General features: G+C 47.4%; 2 protein-coding genes and 1 long non-coding RNA gene across 8 annotated transcripts in view; 1 reads left to right on the forward strand and 2 right to left on the reverse strand.

Moving 5' to 3' along the window:
* Positions 1-3,932, reverse strand: part of LOC112965465 — a 9,391-nt gene extending 5,459 nt beyond the window's left edge. The window contains exons 1-3 of one of the 2 annotated variants that reach the window (XR_003253300.1): positions 3,839-3,932; positions 2,121-2,355; positions 788-864 (exon numbers count right to left, since the gene is read on the reverse strand). This is a non-coding gene — a long non-coding RNA (uncharacterized LOC112965465). Of the gene's footprint in view, positions 1-787; positions 865-2,120; positions 2,356-3,838 lie in introns of those variants that run through there. The other variant, XR_003253301.1, reaches the window with a different exon arrangement.
* Positions 451-13,979, forward strand: DDHD2 (DDHD domain containing 2). Its single transcript, XM_026064451.1, has 18 exons — positions 451-602; positions 779-987; positions 2,362-2,552; positions 3,418-3,507; positions 3,954-4,074; positions 5,246-5,335; positions 6,547-6,682; positions 7,373-7,581; positions 7,757-7,827; positions 8,071-8,190; positions 8,398-8,493; positions 8,954-9,091; positions 9,198-9,353; positions 9,856-9,958; positions 10,055-10,219; positions 10,827-10,989; positions 11,270-11,388; positions 11,879-13,979. The coding sequence occupies exons 2-17, from the start codon at positions 786-788 to the stop codon at positions 11,358-11,360; spliced, it is 2,142 nt and encodes a 713-aa protein (XP_025920236.1). The 5' UTR covers positions 451-602; positions 779-785; the 3' UTR covers positions 11,361-11,388; positions 11,879-13,979.
* Positions 13,980-14,204: 225 nt separating this feature from the next.
* The window catches only part of PLPP5 (phospholipid phosphatase 5), a 9,438-nt gene continuing 3,219 nt past the window's right edge, over positions 14,205-20,423 (reverse strand). For 2 of the 5 annotated variants that reach the window (XM_026064454.1, XM_026064455.1), the window contains 6 exons: positions 19,692-19,800; positions 17,430-17,520; positions 16,950-17,013; positions 16,249-16,373; positions 15,660-15,830; positions 14,206-15,338 (listed from right to left, as the gene is read on the reverse strand). In XM_026064454.1, coding sequence (XP_025920239.1) covers positions 15,169-15,338; positions 15,660-15,830; positions 16,249-16,373; positions 16,950-17,013; positions 17,430-17,520; positions 19,692-19,800 — 730 coding nt within the window. In that variant the 3' untranslated portion in view covers positions 14,206-15,168. Of the gene's footprint in view, positions 15,339-15,659; positions 15,831-16,248; positions 17,014-17,131; positions 17,166-17,429; positions 17,521-19,691; positions 19,801-20,152; positions 20,205-20,423 lie in introns of those variants that run through there. The other 3 variants (XM_026064456.1, XM_026064453.1, XM_026064457.1) reach the window with 3 other exon arrangements.

A 20,423-nucleotide genomic window follows, 5' to 3' on the forward strand; every position in this document is an offset into this window, starting at 1 on the left:
GGGGCCGGAGTCGGGCCGGGCCAGGCCGGGCCTGCCGCGCGGGCAGCGCCGGGAGGAGCCGCGGGGCCGCGCCGGTAACGGGGGTGCGCGGGGGGCTGCGCGGACGCCGTGGCGGTGGGGGGCAAATGTGTGTGTGTGTGTGTGTATATATATATATATAAATTATGTATATACACGCACACACATATAATATATATATGTGTTTTTATATATATATATCTCTATATGGATATTTTTGTTAATTTATATACGCCGCCCCGCGCCCTCCGTTGCAGCGGTGCATGAGGCCGGGCCGAGCCGAGCCGAGCCGAGCCGGCGGGGCCCGGGCGCGCAGGGCGGCCCCGGTACGGCCCGGTTCGGCTCGGCTCGGCTCGGCTCGGCTCGGCCGCAGCCCCGCTCCGCCGGGCCGCCGCTGGCCGCTCACTGCCGTTTCCCCCCGCTTGCCCGCAGCGCTTCTCCGGGGCCTGGGCTGCCACGCCGCCTCGGAGCGGCCATCCCCGCTGAGCCGGGCCGCGTCGCCCCGCCACCGGCACCGGCACCGGCACCGGCACCGGCACCGCACCGCACCGCGGGCGATCCGCAGCCCCCCTCACCCCCGACAGGTAAGTTTCTGCAGAACCGGCTTTTCTCCATTTGCGGCAGTGAACCGTTCAGTCTGGCTTACTTTCAAAATAAATATTATAGATTTGGGGAAAGCATTTTCTATTCCATGCAGAATAACCGCTTTAGAGGGTCTTTTTAAATTCAGGTCCTTGTGTCTCCTGTTTCCTTTGTTCAGGAGCATCATGTCGGCTCAAGAACAGCAACAGGCACGGCCTTCTCTGCCCGCTTCACCCGCTTCCTCTGAGGCTCCGGAGTTGGATGCTGCAAATAAGTACGAAACTGTTGTTCCCCACTGGTTTTACTGCAAGGTCGTCGACTCCAGAGAGCGATGGATCCCTTTCAGCACACAGGATTCGGAGAGGCTAGAAGAGGCTCACACCTCAGGTAGGATGGAAATACCCTTTGTCGGGTGCTGCCCCATCAAAAAGCACAGATAAAACTCCATGAGTTCTTGTTTTGAATCACCACAGGCTGCCCTGGAGGATTTCACAGCGCTACTTGGCTTCAGCTCCTATAATTTCTGATTTTAAATAGCCCTTCATTTTAAATACCTAGTCCCTGATCTTAAAAACACGATCAGGACCTGGCCAGGTGAGGTCCTAAGAGACTGGTAAGAAAGCATCAAGTGTTTTGTCTGAGGAAGTCAGGCTACGATGCCCTATCCTAGTATCAGAGGGGAATTCACTGAATACATCTATGGCTTCTGCCTGGGATGGAAAATTTTGCCTCTGGAATTTTATATTTGGACTTTTTTGACAATGTACCTACTCTTAGACCTTTAAACACATGAATAACTAAGTTCTTTAGATGCATTGTATGGTCAGACCTCATTCATTTGATATATCCTTTAAATTATATATAAATCTACTTATTTGCAAAGCACTCTTCTCATGTGAATGGGAGAGTGTAAACAGGATGGCAGCTGAAAGAACACGGGGGAATTTCTCCCAAGGGGAGGCTGTTCTACACATTTTGTGGTGTTCTGTGACTACCTTCTTGTGAAGGTGCTGTCCAGACAGCAGCTGGGTCTAGTCTGAGCGGTACCACTTCAGCACAGAGCCCTCGTGTTGCTAAAGACGGTCTGCGTGCACAACCACTGTGTACGACATGCTGCTGAGGAATGTGTTTAAAGCACTGGTTCTGCTAACAGATGCTACAGAACACAATTTGTGATCTTCCTCCCTCTCCAAGAAAGCTTTGCATTAAAAGCTGTGCCAGTGGTTCACGTGCCGCAGCCAGAGAGCAGAGCCTGACACAGGGCGCTGTAGCTGCAGTCTCGTTAATGGGTCAGACCCAAGAGACAGTAGAACTAAATATGCAGGATTCTCTGTTTGATTTAGAGGGGAACGGCTTAGAAATCTAGAACCTTAAACCTCCAGTGTTAAGCAATGCATTTCCTAAGGCCACGGATTCATGTTTTACCATCTAATTAAGCATAGGCAGGAAGAGACCATGTTAGCCTGTGCCTGGATCTAGGAGGGAAGACAGCTGTTTGTAGCTTAATGCCTTGATCTTACCTTCTGCCTCTGGAAGAAGTTTGACACCAGGCATGTCTCTACCTGAATGCCCTCAGTGCTGTCCTGTGTGCTCGTATATGGAGAACGTTGGTGTTTACTGCTGTTGCTTGTGCGCCTTCTTGGTATGCTCTCTGTAGAAGGTGCTCAACTCTTACCCCTCTGATTTGGCGTAGTAAAAAGCTCTCTTGTAGCACGCCTTTCTGGACCTCTCATGATTAATTTCAGCTCTTGGTTCCTGTAGGGAGAGAYAAGGAAGATCTGATTGTCCCAACATCAGGGGGCAGGTACGACGTGCATTTGAAGAAGAGGCAGCGCGTTGCAGTGTACTGGGAGGAGGAGGTATCTGAAGTGCGCCGTTGCACCTGGTTTTACAAGGGAGACAAGGACAATAAGTATATTCCCTACTCGGAGACCTTCAGTGAAGAATTGGAGGTAAACACACCTTTCCTGGTAGCTTCCATCTTGCCAAGAAGCATTTTGGCTTCTAACTGTCAAATACTAGCTGTGATGTCCCAAACTCCATATGGGGCTACTGGCACCAGTCACACCTGAGGACATGAACTCAAAAGAGGCTTTAGCATGACATTTTCACATCTGATTAGCATAACTGTAAACACTGCTGCCGTCTCCCTCCCAGCATGCTGTAGTTAAGCAGCCTCCCTTTTCTCCTACCCTTGCTCTAACACTTTCCGGGATCTTTCTGCTGTATGTTTAACTGTCCAGTTGTTTTCATTATGCCATGCAACTCTGGCCTTGCTTGCAGTCTTTCTTTAGTATCTTTGATGTTTTTTCCCTGACCTTGTCTGTTGTGACTTCTACAGTCTAACCTTCCCTTTGGGAATCATCTTCACTATGCTAATAGTTCCACTAAAGCCAAGGGACTTCTTTGTGCAAGAAAGGATACTCGACATGATGGGGACCCGCTAAGCTCTACTGACTGTTATGTTCATTAGTAGTCTCTACTGCCAGTGCTTAGAGACTTTTCTTAGGGAAGATACATACATACATACACATATATATATAAATAAATATATATATATATTTACAATAATTGTATTCTGATGTACGAAACAAATGCAGTTCTGAATTGCTGCTATTAAAATTGTTGCTTCTTGGAATCTCTTTAGCAGGTGCTACTTAGGTGACTCTTGTTTCTCCAGCTTCACCTGACTGATATCTATACTTTCACAAAGTGTGTTGATAAGAGATACTTTAAGATGGATGGGAAATCTCTTAAGTAGTTGAATATTCACGGAAATACCTTCAACTGACTTACAAAGGATGCCCTTTTCCTTAGGAAGCTTATATGATTTCTGTAACCCTGGATGAGTGGAAGAAGAAACTGGAATCCCCTAGCAGGGAAATCATTATCCTGCACAACCCAAAGGTGAGGCAAACGTGATGATCTCTCTGTTGACTGGCAAAGACTTCCCTCAGAGATGGAAGGAAAGTCACTGCATGCCTCCSCTTTAGTGCCTGTCTTCTCTCTCGACTTATGTTCTTTCCTTTAACCATGTCAGCCTAGAAATCAATTTTGTCAAAATGGCATTCCCCCTCCTACCTACTCAAGAGCAGATAGTAGTATCTGTAGAGAGCGAGCCTGTTTCATATCGTAACGTTTCACTTTAAGAACCTTTCAGTAACTACCTTTGCGCAAAGGGCTTGTACCAGTGTAGTTACGATAGCAATGTTCTGTATCATCAAAATATCTCACATACCATGTTGTAGCGAAGTGACACTTCAGGTATTTAGTAGAAGCACTACCAGAAATTTCTCTTCTGCTTAACCATGTTACGCACTGCAGCTTAATGACAGGCTCTTCTTGTTTACAAGCTCATGGTGCACTACCATCCGGTTGCTACCTCTGATGACTGGGCTTCAACTCCTATGGAACAAGGTCGACCTCGAACTGTAAAGAGAGGAGTAGAAAACATTGCTGCTGAGATCCCCAATGGTAAGCTTGCATTCTCCTTCTCTTATACCTACGCAAAGCTACAGTCCGTTTTCCACACTGTTTTTCCAAAAAAATTGACAGAAACATTCACAATTCTTTTAAATGAAGGGCATGTTTAAAAATTCTAAGCTGTAAGGAACTGAATGACTTTCAGAAACCTTTCTAGCATCAGAGAGCTCACAGTGTAAATGAATGCAGAGGAGGCAAGGCACATGGGAGGAAGGTGGTGTGCTTTCAGCTCCTGCACTTTGAAACCAGAGCTCTTGAAAGCACTGCAGTGCCTGAAATTACCCCTGAGGTCTTGGCCCGTATGTCCTTAAAGGAAGAGTTCCTCTCCATGGTATGGATGCAGAGGTTATCCTTAGCTACATACAGGTGTGTAGCTGGAGCATGCGTGCTCTCCCTTTTTCTGTGTCAGTTCTGTCCCTTCTCACCAGTGCTTGAGCTCTGTCGTCAGACCTCATGACCTGTCCCAGTGGTGAGGGCAGGCGTGTTTGCTCCCATCTAACCCCTTCATTATCAGTGTGTGCATGCCTTCAGAAAAGTACTTGAGCAAATTAAAGTGTGTGGGAGAGGAAGGAACAAAATGTAACTCCACCTGGTGTCTCCTTCAGTGCTGCAGCTTCTGCCAGGCCTCCTGAGTGCTAAGCCTTTAACTATGCACGRCTTGGTGACTCACCAGAGAAGGTTGTGCACAGAGCCCTCGGAACAAGTCCTCCTGGTTGGTGTTCTCCCTCTGCTGGGAGGGTCTGCCATTTTATGTGGCAGAGGTGACTGTGACCCCGAGGCAGGTCAGGTGGGAACTGGGGGGAACATCCACTTCTGCTCTAGCTTGCTGAAGTGATCACGGAGACAGAATTGGTGAGGCTCATTGAGCCATCTCACCTTCCTCAGCTGTCCCCTTGATTTGAATCTGTCACAGGGGGTGGGGTAGGATGGGGGGGTGAGGTGTTCTTACAGAATTTAGCAGGRCGAAGCAGTTCAGAAACATAATTCCCACTACTCTTAAAGCACAAAACCCAGGCACTCACTCAAGTTTTTTTCACCTAGACTAAGATGATGGTGGGAGGTTCTGTTCTCCTGCAGAGTATTTGGTTTCAGTGGATCAGTTTACTACTTAGGTAATGGTCTCCTGCAGGGCCTGTGCTTTGAACCATTCTTTCATTCTTAGGAGAACCTCTGCAAATCGATCACCTGGTTTTCGTAGTTCACGGGATCGGTCCAGCGTGTGATATTCGGTTCCGGAGCATTGTCCAGTGTGGTAGGTGTGGAGCAAGGGCTGGGGTACTCTTTCCATATGCTGCTTTTAGCAGAGCAAGTAAACCCTGATCTGCACAGACACTATGACGTGCTATCAGAGTGCGTTCAATCCATGCTGACACTCAGCTTGGCGAGTTGCAGGATAGAATTTGCTGACTGCAATGAGGGGTTTGAATACAGCACTTCACTTAACCCATGAAATCCTACCATCTGGAAAGGTTTGGACAACCACTTTTGATCACTGTTCTGCTGCTGCTCAGAATAGTGAGTTTCCCAAATTGGATACAGATTTTCCAAGTAACTGTCTAAACCTGCTAAACTAATTAGTAAGCTACTCAGTCTATTGCTATGGGTTAATCTCATTGGTGAAGTCTAACATATAACACCCCAGTCAGCAACCTCCCAAGTGATTTGGGACCAAAGCAGGGACACAACTTCTGGCTCAGGAAGTTGATAGTTGGAGGTTGGGAGAGTGTGTGAGGAGGTATCACTGTTCTTACACACTTCTCTAAGCACCCATTCTTGATCACTATTGGAGACATGATACTAAGCTAAAACCTCTGCTCTGACCCTGTACATTATTTGCTCAGAATGCTTCTGTTCTGTAGGAGATGTAGTCATTGAAACTGCCTGCAAGCCCAGCATGATTTAACTCTGTAGAAATCAAAGGAGCTGAGATTTTTCACAGCAAGCTGTCTTTAGTTCCTATAAAGTGTACCTCTACTTTACTACAGTCTATTCTCCTATGTGTTCATCTAATGAAACTATTTTCAAGGCTACTGACCACTTGAAATCAAGGATATCATCCTCTCTGCTTCCTCAAAATAAGTAATTTCAGGTCTATCTCCTCCCTTAAGATTCCCTTTCTAACATATGCATCATCACAACAGATTTTTTTTTTTTTTTTTTACTCCTAAAAGTACCTTTCTTATCCTCGCTGCTGTGTTAAAGGCTTGCACACGTGGAAAGGAGGCTTGTTACAGATAGAACAGCAAAATCCTGTAAACACACACGTAAGGACATGGGGCCTTCCCCTCATCTTGTAGTTAAAGATTGAAGGTCTTAGGGTAGCAGCAGCAGATTAAAGACTCTGGTGGGATTTCCCTTGGTAATGATCTTTTCTTTTATCTTATTAAGTGTTGTTGATGCAGTAGGCTTGCCCTATAGCCCTGTTCATCGTTGATCTTGATAAAAGTTCATGCTCTCTTTCAGTGAATGACTTCAGGAACGTTTCTCTAAACATGCTACAAGCACATTTCAAGAAAGCCCAAGAACAACAACAGATTGGCCGGGTCGAGTTCTTACCTGTGAACTGGCACAGCTCCCTCCACTCCACCGGGGTGGACGTGTAAGTGTCCTAGATAGTGGTCTCCTGCAGCATCAATCTCTGTGGAAATGAATGCCCACAGACAGCCTTCTCCTGGATATGTTGTGCCTTCCCTAGCAATCACTGCAGGAAAAAGAAAAGCTTTGAGTGTTCTCTGGGGCTCTGATAACACAGAGTGTGCACAGATGAACAGTACAGACAGGGTCCCCCTCGAGCACCTCCCTGCCAGAACCTCCTCCCTGCCGTCCAGCGCTGCTTGGCAGCACAGCAAGGGTCTACTCTGATCAGTGTGCAGCAGGAGAGGAAAGGGGTCTGCCTGGTCCTAGCTAATGTCAGAATGCAAAGCGGGACTGTGGACATTCATATCTTATTAAAGATCTCTGGAAACTGGATACCTCAGTTCTCTACTTGAGCACGATTATTTGCAGTGCCCTGGCAAGGGGAGAAAGCAGGTTAGATTCTCTGGAGAAGAAAGCGTAGGCTCCTTACCCTTCTGCCGGGGAGAGCTCCTATGTGCTGTCTTTCAGAGGAAAGGCCTTGCTCTAGCTTCTGTCTTAGCGTGAGCTGAGAATCTGGGTTAGAACATCACGTCCTTTGAAGACAGTGGCAATCTTTCCACGAACTTAAGGCCAAAGTTTTGCCTTAGAAGTGTGATAAGAGTTCACTGGCACCTCTAACTGCAATTTCCTCTCCTCTTTTTTTTTCATGCAGTGACCTGGAGCGAATTACTTTGCCAAGCATCAATCGTCTGCGCCACTTCATAAACGACACCATTCTGGATGTTTTCTTTTACAATAGCTCCACCTATTGCCAGACCATCGTGGATACGGTAGCATCAGAAATGAACCGACTGTACCAGCTCTTCCTGCAGAGGAACCCCGACTTTAAAGGAGGAGTTTCCATTGCAGGTCACAGCTTAGGTAAGAAGTTTAGCCTTGGGTCCCTCCGGGTCCCAGGGCAGTATGGTAACATCCACAGTGTGGGAGAAGTGAGGGTAGTATCCCTGCTTCCAGTCTAGAAGGGAGTTGGCTTGTTTTTTTTTTTTCGGTTACGAGATGCTGACATTGTATGTGTGTGTGCACACCTGGTTTCTAGGGTCCCTCATTTTGTTTGATCTCCTGACCAACCAGAAGGCTGCTCCTGAGGATGAAGAGCACAGCAGAGAGGTATGCTCCCTGCGGCTGAGGTTGAGGCTAGTGGGCTGCTGCCGCAGCTCAGCGTTTGCACGGGTAACTGCGCTGCGTGTATTGCTGTACTGCAGTGACCCCCGTGTCTGTAGGAGAAGAGCAGTGAATTCTCAGGTCGAACTGCTGTGGCTGCTTTGGGGAGGGGGAGAGAAGAGAAATTCCAAAATGCGCAGGAGAAAATAAATTAGCCAAAAACTTGATCCTTGATGGTTGTATTCAAAGGGGTCCAGGACAACTTCAAGCAACAGAGGTGTTGAGCAAGTCAAAGAAATTCTGAAGACGTTAGAGCTTTCTGAATACTGTGATGTTTTTGAGAAGGAGAAAATGGACAGGCAAGCACTGGTAAGGAGCTCTCTTATTTCGCTGTCTCTTGTGTTTCTTCTTTGTTTTTCTTCCCTCCCACCATGTGCCCATCTCCCTGGTACTGAGTCACTTTCACATTAATTGTCTCTTAGGAGAGCAGCAGGAACAGAATTATAGAGAACATAATTATCTAACTGCACACATCTCTCTGCTCCAGTAGTAATATCTGGGTTGCTTATTCTCTAGTTCTTGTGTACGGAGAAAGATCTTAAAGAAATGGGAATTCCCTTGGGACCAAGAATGAAGCTCCTTCATTACATCAGCTCCAAAAGGGAGATGCAGGTTTGTCTTCTGCACAACTTATGTTCATTCTAGATTACATTTCCTTGCTCTCAAACAAGGAGCCATTTTCACTATTTATGGTCAGTCTGGTACAAAACAAGATGTGAGGCCGCAGTCCCTGAGCACCCTAAACTCCTCATTCCTGGCTATTCTTGTTTAGACAGCCTTCACAAGGGTGCTGTTTGATTGTGGCAACAGAGCTGCTTGCCGCTTCCATCTGCAGCTGCCTTCGTGTGTTACACTGAGTAAAGTAATAGTGCTTAGAATGACTTTCTTGCTTTGAAGAGATGTTCTAAAAAAGCTGGTAATACCTCCCAGCTTGGTTCTGGAGGATAAGGGATCTCAGTCAGTTCATTGCCTTGCAAAATCACTTTTCCCCTCACAAGTTTGGGTAGGAATGACTGGCTGTTGTGTGCAAACCCTGCAGGAATGGCACTATTTGCTGTTTGTGTTGTTGCAGGATGTCAGTGACCAGAAAGCAACAGCTTCTGGGCACAGTGGGGAGAGCAGAGTAGAGCCTGGATCCTCCACTCAGTTTGACTCTGACAGCACAAGTGATGGAAGGAATTGCCAGTACCGGGATGTTGGCTTAGGGCAGGTAACTGTTGGGCTTGTTGTGATACTCTAATTGGAACAACGAGGCACTCATAACACCAGCACAGAGATTGTCTCATGAAACAAATCCAAATCTCCCTCTCTCCCAGGTCTCAGCAAACTATCCTCAGCTAATCTACAAGCCTACCATCTTCTTCGCTTTCGGGTCTCCCATCGGGATGTTTCTCACCGTGCGAGGAGTAAAGCGGATCAACCCAAACTACAAACTGCCCACCTGCAAAGGCTTCTTCAACATCTTCCACCCTGTATGTATGAGTCATAACCTTCCTGCATTAAACATGTGGAATGTCACAAAGATGATTAAGGGGTTGGAGCATCTCTCATAGGAGGAGAGTCTGAGCAAGCTCAGACTGTTCAGTCTGGAGAAGAGAAGGCTCAGGGGGATCTTATCAATGCATATACATATCTGAAGGGAGGGTGTAAAGAAGACAGAGGCAGACTTTTCTCAGTAGTGCCCAGTGACAGGATGAGAGGCAACAGGCACAAACTGAAAACCAGGAAATTCTGACTGAGTATAAGAAAAAACTGTTACTGTGAGGGTGGTTGAATGCTGGAACAGGTTGCCCAGAGAAGTTGTGGAGTCTCCATCCTTGGAGATATTCAAAACCTGACTGGACGTGGTCCTAGGCGACATGCTCTTGCAGGGGGTTTGGACCTGATGATCATCCGGAGGTCCCTTCCAGCCTCAACCCTTCTGTGACTCTGCGTAACATAAGCCTTTTCTCCCTGTTCACCTCCTCCGTACAGTTTGACCCCGTGGCATACAGGATTGAGCCCATGATTGTCCCAGATGCGGAGTTTGAGCCGATGTTGCTTCCTCACCACAAGGGCAGGAAGCGAATGCACCTAGGTAAGGTAAATAGCAGGCCTTCCCCAGGCCACCCTCAGGCTTCAGTAGCTGCTGCTGCTGCTCTACGGGCTGACGTTGAGCACTTCTGCATTTCAGAGCTGAAAGAAGGGCTGACTCGCATGAGCGTGGATCTCAAGAACAACCTGCTGGGGTCCCTGCGGGTAGCCTGGCAGTCCTTCACTCGAGCCCCACTGCCAGCTGTGGAGGCTGCAGCTGCTGACACTGAAGCAGAAGCAGAGACCAGTGTGGAGAAGCAGGCAGGTTCGTGATCAGTGCGGGAGCGTGGGGGAGCTGAGGTTATAGCATCACGACCAGCCCAACAGCACATTCTCAGGCTCCCTGCAGCCATGCTAGCTAGTTACCCACCTAGCTCCAGGTGGAGCTGCTGTTTTCTGTGCTCAGCAAATAGACTGCCTTTGAACTGCTGAAGCACTTGTCTTTCCAAATGCTGTGGCCTTCCCTTGTTATTGCCTGGCAAAGGGGAAGATGAATTTGGCCTTTCTCCCAAGCACTTGGCACTCCCTGCTTTCAGAGGGCAACCCATCTGGTCAGTAAAGGCCTCCTGGGATTTGTGGCGCACACCACCACTTTGTAAGACTGCCAAGCCTATCACCTTTCTCTAGCTGTCTCTAGCAATACTGTTCTCTGAGAGTCGGCCAAGGAGGGGAGAAAGGAAGCAAGCACATAAACTATCTCTCATCTGCAAGAAGAATCCAAAGTGAGAGCTGGCCTGTGTTTCTTCTTGTCCTGTCCATCAGGTGAAGGGAAGGGCAGCTCTGAGCGTACTGTTATGCTGCTGCATTTTCGTAATGGAAAATGAGCACCAGCAGTTGTGATTGAACCACATTGCTCTGCTTTATTCCTTTAGAAACAAAGCCGGAAGATACGCCAGAACCGGTGAAGGAAGAGGCCTCCCACATTAATGTGGGGATGCTGAATGGAGGGCATCGCATAGACTATGTGCTGCAGGAGAAGCCGATAGAGAGTTTTAATGAATATTTATTTGCACTACAAGGCCATCTCTGCTATTGGTAAGCTTCTGCATAACCACTAGGCTTCAAGTTTGTCTGATGTAACCAGAATGTCATCATCTTTAAAGTTAATATATTAAAAAGCCTTAATTGAGTAAGCAAGCTATGCTCCTTGCCTGTAATACAAGCACAGTGGGTGGGTAGGGCCAGAAGAAGGAAACCGGTGAAGTTCTCCTTTCTCAATACCATCTGCTGAGGGCTGCATCTACCCCATACCATGGATGCCCTGAAGGAATGGGGAGAAGTGTCCCGCTCTAATTCCAATGTTCTCCTCCCCCAGGGAGTCAGAAGACACTGTTTTGTTGGTTCTTAAAGAGATCTACCAGACACAAGGCATTACACTGGATCAACCTTTGCCAGGAAGCCAATGACCAGCCTGTGCTCTCCTGGAAATTTGATGTAAGTTACCTTGCCTACACCTTTCTTCTGAATTTCGTAAAAGATCTTAGAAAGCATCTGGTCCACTTGAGGGAAAAATGTTTTATATTTATGGCGCCATGCCAAAGGCAGGAGTTCATCTAGGGTTTTTTTCTGGCCTGTCAGCATGTTTGGCTTCTTTCCTATCATCTTGCACACAAGCATTATCAGGCACAAGGATAGCTAATAGACTTCTGCTGCTGAAGATATGGACGAGAGCAATTGTTTGTGGTTATGATCATTTGCATCCACCAAGGAAATGACCAGATATGAAGCCTATACTCTAAGCCTCCTGGGCTAAACATTTCTTATAGACAGGTAGGGAACCATAGCATGAACCCTGCTATTATTCTTACTGTTTCTTGTACTCTAAGGCTAATGCTGGTAATTGCTGGATAGGGGAGATTGGGCCAGATGGATTTTTGCTCTGCTGTAGTACAGCTATTCTTACATTTTTCTTTTGCTTTCTTAGATCCAAACCAACTTGGTACTCACCAGGAAAGTCCAGATTTCTTCTCTGCCTTCCTCTCTCCTCTGCTGCTGTGTGCTGCATGCTGCTTCCAAAGTACCTGCTGCTACCTGGAGATATGGGTGATTTTCCTCCATTTTGGGTAGAAAAATCATAGGAAAACACTTCTTCAAAAACACACACAGCACTTGCACTGTGACTCCCTGTGGCAACATGTACTCTTAACCCTCCACCCTACAACTCGTGTGACCACCCTGTAAGTAAGTTATCACACCAGTACGAATGCAGACTAGATGTCTAGGCTAGGAACTGACATACAAGGGCCTGAAATCTGCTCCTGGCTTAGTGAGGAAACTTGTAGCTTGCAACCTTTGAGAAATAAAAGCCTTAAACATGCAGTGTGGAGAGAGCTATAGCAGCCTTGCTGAGCAAAGGGGCCTGCTGACTTCTCTCAGGAGAAGGATGAGGCATTGTTTCCCTCCCTCCTGTAACAGTGAGCACTAGAGAGGCTAGAGCACTGCGGTCTTTGCGAGGTGAAGAACAAGGAGCACAGGCATCTGCTAAGCAAGCAGGAATTTGTCTACCAACCACTCTTATCTCCCTGAATTGCTGCTGCTTGGTTTCTGCACCCGCAGGGCGTTCCAAGGAAGACTGCCCCATAAAAACAACTCATGAGAGAGGCATGTTTGTGAATACTTGAACTAGGCTTTACTGTCTGCTGTAATACATTAGTATTGACTTCTCAGCATTGTCGTCTTTGAGCCTACTGTGGCCAATAAATGAAGGGCCTCCCCGAGGCACTGCATGTGTCTTGCGCAGGATGGCAGCACAGCTAGTGCCTATGTATATCCCATGCATGCAGCAACCATACGTCCTCAAGTCCATGGCCAAGGGTGTATGAGGGACAGCCTTTGTAAAAACAAGGTGGGAGCTTGCCTTCTATTCTCTGTTCCTCGAGTTCCACTGCTGAAGTCAGGATTTAGCTGGAGAGGTGCCTAGTTGAAGTTTATTGATCAGGGGTCAATAAACTCAGGCGCTCTGTGCCCCATGGAACCCTTCAGGGAGGGATTGAGCGCATCTGCCTCCCTCTTCGTGACTACATACGAAGCCCTGAACAAGTCTCAATTTCCACAGAGTTGGGAACCTAATGCTAGGAAAGATATACCTCCAGATCGAAACTGTAGCTAAATCAGGGGGAAGCAGCTGCTCCTCAGCAGTGTCCAAGCGATTCAGAGCCCTGAGGGACAGCCCTCCCGTGCTTTGCAGGAGCATGGAGCAAAGCTGCTGTTCTGCTGCCGTGGGGCTTTCAAGGTGGCTACAGGGCCCTAGTGCCAGCCGGGCTCCGGCACTACTCCAGTTGTCGTTTTTGTAGTTAATTATATGAAATGCAGCTAGTGAAGTCAGAGCCCAGGTCATAGGGTTCGGACACTATGTCCTGATGACTCCACTGAGGAAATTAAAAGTTTTGCGCAGAGTTAGGTCTGCAGCTCATTGACGTGTGTTAGCTCTACTCTAAGGGTAACTGGGGCTAGAGAGCCTCGGGTGATCTGTCCCTTGTGACCAAAAACATCTGGGCTGACTCACTGGCAAGGCTGAAGCCCGAGTGAGCTTCTGAGCAAGGGGAAGGCAGATGTTTCAATGATGTGTAAGGTCACTGCTCTGACAGTGTTTGGAAACAGCCAAACCACTTTCCTTCCTACTGACTCTTGCCCTGCGTGGGGTAACAAGCCTTTTTTCCCACAGCTTCAGTTTGTTTGTCCTCCATTGTACTACATTATTTGCACTATTTAAAAAGTATTGTTTGCAATCCCCAACCCTCCTCCCATCCAGAAAGAACTGAAGCTGTTCTTTTACCTGACCGCAGAAGCAGACATGCTGCTCAGTCGGAGCCTGAATTACTGATTGATTGCTAAAGCGTCTCCTACAAGAGTATCAGAAGAAACAGTCTTAACAGGGGATGCTGTCATGATCAGCTTAAGTTATGCACTTTGTAAAAAAAAAAAAACATTTTAAATGTTATTTAATGTCTTTTCCAGTAAAAGCCAAAATAAATAAATAAATAGATGGCTGTAATGTGTGCATGTTTGGGTGAGAAAGAGAGGAGGGGTTTAAGAACTTACATTTGCACAATTTCAGGGGAAAGTAAAGCTATTTTTGTAACTTCTACTAAAGTAAAATGTAGGGTCCTGACAGGTTTATGTGGTCCAAGCTGAAGATGAGGGGATGACTTGAGCTCATTGGAGGCATATGTGCCTAGCTCTGCCACAGTCTCACCTTGCTGTTTGCACATATGTACACTTAATAAAGAATATGCATATCTATGCAGGAAACTAGTGAGAAATAACTACTTACAATAATATTGCCATATAGCTGTGCCTTGGATTTCTCAGCAGCATTCTACCCTTCCATTGTCTGAGAAACCAAACTGGGGTGAAGAGAAAAAAGCAACTCTAAAAGGATGCTTTAAGACACCATTTCATTTTTTGCTGATTGTCATCTCTTTATAACTGTGTGCTGTATTAAAGCTGCAAAGAAAGAGATACAAAATAAACACCACCTAGGAACCCATGCAGACATATCGAAGAAACTGGCTTATACAGCAATAAATCCAGATATCAAAGTAAAGGTTTTAGTATCATAGGTAATACAACTCTCATTTAAAAAAATTAAACTTTTTTATTTGGCAAATTAGGAGAAAAAACAGGGCTAGCACAATAATACAAATAATCTAGTTTCATCTTCCCTCTCCCCACGTTAAATACATGGTTAAAGACTGCAACCTTGCACTTAATACTCCAGATTAATTCACATGGTTAAAGACTGCAACCTTGCACTTAATACTCCAGATTAATTCAACTGTGATTTAACAGATGTGCTTAAACTTAGTGCAAGGAACAGGTCCTGCACTTCAGCATACTCTTTCTATGAAAAGGGATGCTCAGTTGAATTGAAGGAGAACATCTGATCATGCTTTCTGCATTCTTTCACTGTAAACTAGACATTAGAGTACCCATCCATACATGGCACACAAATGGTCACATTTTTCCAATTTTCACGTCAGGATCTTTTGTAACCAGGCATTCCTCCTGCAGGCTTGCATGCTGAATACCTAGCTCACATCTGAGCAGGTCCAAAGGAAGGGACACCTATAAAATTTTGTGAAACTAAACATAGGCCCACTGAGCAGGACACTGCAGAACCAAGAATTCTTGTTTGTTTTCAAGTTAATCCTCATTTGAGTCACTTCTTGTGGACCACGACCAACCTCCTCAAAGCCTTCCCCTGCCCTATCATTATACATCTAGGCGAAAGCTGGAAGTCACCGGCTTTTCTTGGTGCGCTGGAAGTTGTTTGGATTTGCACAGGAATGGCTTGTGGCACATGGAGTCCATCAGCGGAGGGTAATATTGCCTGTAGCAGAGGTACGCGAGCACGAAGCCGATTGCTGAGCCAACCAACACATCTGCAGGCAAAATCAGAAGAGAGTTAACTTCCCTTTACTCTCGCAATCACGTAGGTAAATTTTCCAGCAGGCTGCTTTTCAGCCTGCTCGCAGCATTTGAGGTAGCTCTGCAATTTAACACCTTGCAGGCAACAAAAAGATTATCACTAGAGAAGTAATTAAAAAACCCAAGTCGTCATTTTGGGCTCCAAACGTCTCTACATGTGGCAATGCAGACCCTGTCTTGCTCCGAGTTATCACGGTGTCCCTGCACATGACACCGGGTTCTGCCCAGCCCCTTCGACTCCCCCAGTGCAAGTCCACAAGCAGACCCCGACTCACCTTGCCAGTGGTGCTTGTAATCGCAGGTGCGGGACAGAGCAATGAGAGTGGCGGAGAACAGCGGGAGCAGGAAGGCACAGAGCCGCAGGGCCCGGCCTCTTCGGCCTGGAAGGAAGCAGTGCAGCTTCCCCGCCAGGTAGAAGGCAGAGAAGGCGAGACCAGCAAAGGCAACTGGAAGAGAAGCACGTCACTTCAGAAGCAGCTCTCGGAGGTCCGAGATAAATGTGGGCCCTCAGTCAGCCATCATCCTCGCCCCTGCGCCTTGTTCCGGTGGACAGGCTGACAGGGGAAGTCTGCACTGCCCGTGCAAGTCCCAGGAATGGCAGGCACGGGGCGAGTGGTGGAGGAGCCCTAGCAGCTGGTACTTGGCAAACATCCTTCCTCCCAGGAGCTGCAGACAGCTTCAGATTACAATTTTATATCCCATTGCTTTGCAGAGGGAAAGCTGAAGCCCACGAAGAGGCCAATGAATTTGGCCAAAGTTGTAGGTGTGAGAAAGCAAACGCAATCCGCCCTCCCCACGTGCTTCTGCTCACTGTGCTTGGCTCTGTCTGGGGCTGCAACAGGTAGGGGACATGGAAACACTTACACGAAGCATGTCCACTGGGGAAGCTTTTGCGTCCCTCGGCCACTATGCTAGGGTCCCCCGTGCACATCAGCTCAGTGTTCGCTCGTCCGTCTGGGAAGCAACGATAAAAGAAGTCCGGACGCGGCCTAGGGCAGAGGAGCACAGCACGTAGCCCGTCGTGGCGCGGGCCGGGCACCCCTGGACAGCGACTCTGCCCGCGCATGGCACTCCAGGCATGGTGCTCAGGAGCCATCTCAACACCCAGTGCTTCCATAAAGCACCTATGTCCAAATGCACTCACCAAACACCTAATGCAGTTCATTCCACATGTGGCAATGGGAAGCTAACATGACTCAGGCCTTGAGAAATGCAAAACCGAGCATATCACCGAGTACATACACAAGAACCAGACTGCAGCAGAAAACCATCACCACTCCACCGCTGCTCAGGGCAGGGAAACCCAGCAGATTAACAATATGCTTATTTTATCCCCCTCATCCAGCAGTGGAACAAATGTGTTATATGAACTGAATTTCCATGTGGCCTCAGTGGAAGTGCCTTCAGACAGCCTATGGGCACACAGAGTAAAACTTCTGAGGCTGCTGTTCTGCATGGATAACATCTTGCCATCCAGACCCCATGCATGCAACCATCTCAACCTGTTCGCTGCACACATGCCAAAGTACTCTTCCCAGGTATAGGGAGCGAGCGAGCTTTCTTACCTCCCAACAACCAGCTTCAGGGTGTTTGTGAAAACCCCATTCAGGACGAGAGCAAGGCTGGAAGCTGGAAGAGATCAGAGAGCCAATGTCAGCACTGTTCTTATCACAGTGCGTGCAAACCTCTACCCTGACACAGCCTCCCTCGGTGCAAAGAGAAACTACAAGCGGGGCTGACTATGCACCTGATATTTAGCCTCCAGCTCAGGCTCCTCTGTTTAGCTGGAATCCCAAAGAACAACGCTCCAAGCCTCACTGCTCTTCACGCACGTCCCATGTAGCTTTGAGGCACATTCAGGTCCTGGCAGTATTTGAACTTCAGCTGGAGCCAGGGAGCTCTGCTTGCAAGGCCCCGGCACAGCACTTGTGCCCTGGCAATGGCAAAGGACTCAGCTGCCAGACCAGGGATTCCCTGGTTCACAGCCACAGCGTCAGGGCAGATCTCCGTGAGGCTGCAGCTATTTGGGTTAAGACGGAGCTCACCTAGGCAGGCTTCCCGTGTATCCTCTTGGTCAGCATTCAGGAACAACCTTGCCAGGACGATTAGCAGTAAGGGAGACAGAAAGGAGATGAACTGCCACAAAATGAGAAGACTGTTAGCTGTCTATTAGTGCAGCAGATTCAAGCGCTCTCACCAAAACACAACAGCAATTGCTTAAGCAGACTATAAACCTCGTCATGGCAACTGCCTCTCGCACACTTGCAATCAGGGTCATGATGTGTTTTTGACCCTGAGATGGTCATGGAGTCATTGAATAGATGTCTGTTATTTTAAAAGCATTCCTGCTAGAAGGCATTTCTGCAAAGGACAGGCTTGCACCACAATTCCTCTCTCCTTCACATGACCCAGACTCCTTTCAGTGTGATCTTGATGCACTAGATTTTTGATCTCATCACACAACCCAGTGCACAGAGCCTCTCACAGCAGCAATTGGGTACATTGAGCGGTTGGTCGGAGAATATTTGTCTCTCCCTGGCTCTGAACACTGATGTTTCCTCTGCTGCCTAGTACTGCCAGAAACTACATTTTGCTTTAGTTAGTCTTGAAACTCATGGATGAGATAACATCTTCTCATGTAGTGCTATCTTCTCAATTTATTACCATATAATTATAAGGGTGCAGAAATGGATCTCTCATTATTCTTTCTTTTATTCTATCTGCAGTCTCCTTTCATCCAACCTAAAGTCACTGGCATAGAGGGGATGGTACACCCATGCTGAACCAACGTGCGGAATATCTCTTTTGTTCCTTGGGATCGGAAGATCTCGGTTGAAGAATTTTGACACTTGTCCTTTGAAAACAGCATGCGATGAGACAGGAAGTCCTTTTAGACTGGACATAGCACGACATGTGGTACAGTTCAGTTGCTTGGTAGGCCCTGTCTTCCTTTTCATTTTTCTCAACATACATACAACTTACTGATTTTATATTAACAGTCAACAGAGATTATCCTTTCATTCTCCAAAGCCCAGCAGCAATCTGTCCCCTTCAAACACAATTTAATTTTCATCAGAAAGCAAAAAACAGCCCCAGCTGTATTTAGAGCAAATAACCTCTGCAGCAAACCCTGTCTAAACCTATGTTCCCCAGAGCATGGCTATTCCTCTGCTGTTTGACATCCAGTGATAACCTCTCACGTACAAAAGCAAGTTCATGGGCCACAGGATGCTGTGCGTGCTACAGCAATAAAGGAAACGGGCAGCAAAATAATGCATGACAAAGCCTCTCTCTGCATCACGCTCCTTCCTGTTGCTTTACCCGCTTAGAGGGTAAGCTCCACAGAGCAGGGGAGCTTGTCCTCACGTCTCTGAAAAAGGCCCAGCACATCTTCAAGCTGGTGCAAGCAATACCACCGGCACAAGAGATCCTCCTTCGGCTGGCTGCCTTATGTGCAGCTCCCTCTTCCTACGCTGCTTTCAGGCATCCCTTCACAACATCAGTGAGAGCACCTTAACCCTTTTCATTTTCTAAGCACTTTGTAAGTGCAGAGATTAGTCCTTGATCAGCAGCATCTAGTTCTAGTTAAAAAGAATAAAAGCTTAACTGAAGTTTTCCATTTTTTTTTTAAAGTCTTCTTTCCTTGTCTTACATTCACGATGCACATAAGCAGCCAGCTCAGCAGCTCACTGACACCACTCATTAGACCTTTTCTTCAGTTTTTGTTCCCCTTTCACTGTCTCCATCAGTCATTTTCTCTCTTGGGAGTCAGAGTCCTTTCTTATCTGCCAGCTTGCAAAATTGCCCAACCTATCTAAAATCCAGCTCACATGCATGAGGCCAAAATTTATAATTTCATATGAAGTTATTTTAACAGAATCTAGAGACCTAAGGAAAACATTTTCGCAATAAAAACTACAATAGAATTCTGTTGAAAATGACTGCTTTTAAGCAAAACATGCCCCAATAGAGAGAGAAATACCATACTCTGCAGTACTAGCAACATGGAATTGAATTTGATTATGAAAAACTGTGAAAAGATTTCACTAGTTTTTAATAATTTAGCCCAAGTCCAAAAGACAATCTGATACAGTAAAGTCTAAAAAGACAAAAGAATTTGATTGCAGATGTTGCTTTGCTGGTAATAACACAATGTACTTTTGGTATCATGAATGATAACTTTCAGCATCAGGAATTCAGAACTACACATATTTGCAATACATGCCTTTTCCCATAGCTTTGTTTTAAAATAATAGGTTATAATTAGAGAAACAAATGAAATAGATGTAGGAAGATACTGAACTTACAAACATAGGTACAGTGGGCACATGATCCACTTCTACATATGGGTTTTTATAAAGCCACATCTCCTCGGGCTGTACAACGCGCTGAAACGGAGGCAAGAATTCCATGATCCTGGAGGGGAAAAAAGAGAGAAGATTTTGGGCAAGCTGCACCCATGCACTGCAGTTCAGACCGATTTGTGCACACGGACAACTTTTATCTCCTATTGCACAGGAAAAGGATGCAGACCCGTAGGAAAGCTAAGGGCAAAGAGAAGCTGAGACGGATCAGAAATCCTTGCTAGGTGTCCAGCATGCTGGAAACAGCCCTATTTTCAAGGAGTTTGTAAAAGCCACAGCGGCCCAACTCTCATCTGCCTTGCAGGGATTCGCGTGCAGCAGATGTCGGTAAAAGCCTGAAAGAAACGCCGGAGGTCGGGGGCCAGGCAGGGCCGGGCTGGGACCCCCCTACCGCCCGCACTCACGCGAAGGCGCCCAGCAGCAGCCCGCGCACCGCCGCCTCCGCCGCCAGCTCCGCCGGGCCCGGCCACCGCATGGCTCTGTCGCCCGGCCCGGCCTGGCCGACGTGGCGCCCCGCCGTCCCCGGGCCGGCCCAGGCGGGCGGCGCTTCCCACGGTGACCCGGCGCCTTGCTCCAGGCAAAGCCGGCGGGCAGCTGCGCACCCCCTGCACCCCCGTGCGAGCGCGCTGCTGCCGTTCAATGTTCAATTCCGGGTGGCACCAGGAAGCAGTGCGA

The sequence above is a fragment of the Apteryx rowi genome, unplaced genomic scaffold (genome assembly GCF_003343035.1).
Source record: "Apteryx rowi isolate R43461 unplaced genomic scaffold, aptRow1 scaffold_217, whole genome shotgun sequence".
Classification (NCBI taxonomy): Eukaryota; Metazoa; Chordata; class Aves; order Apterygiformes; family Apterygidae; genus Apteryx; species Apteryx rowi.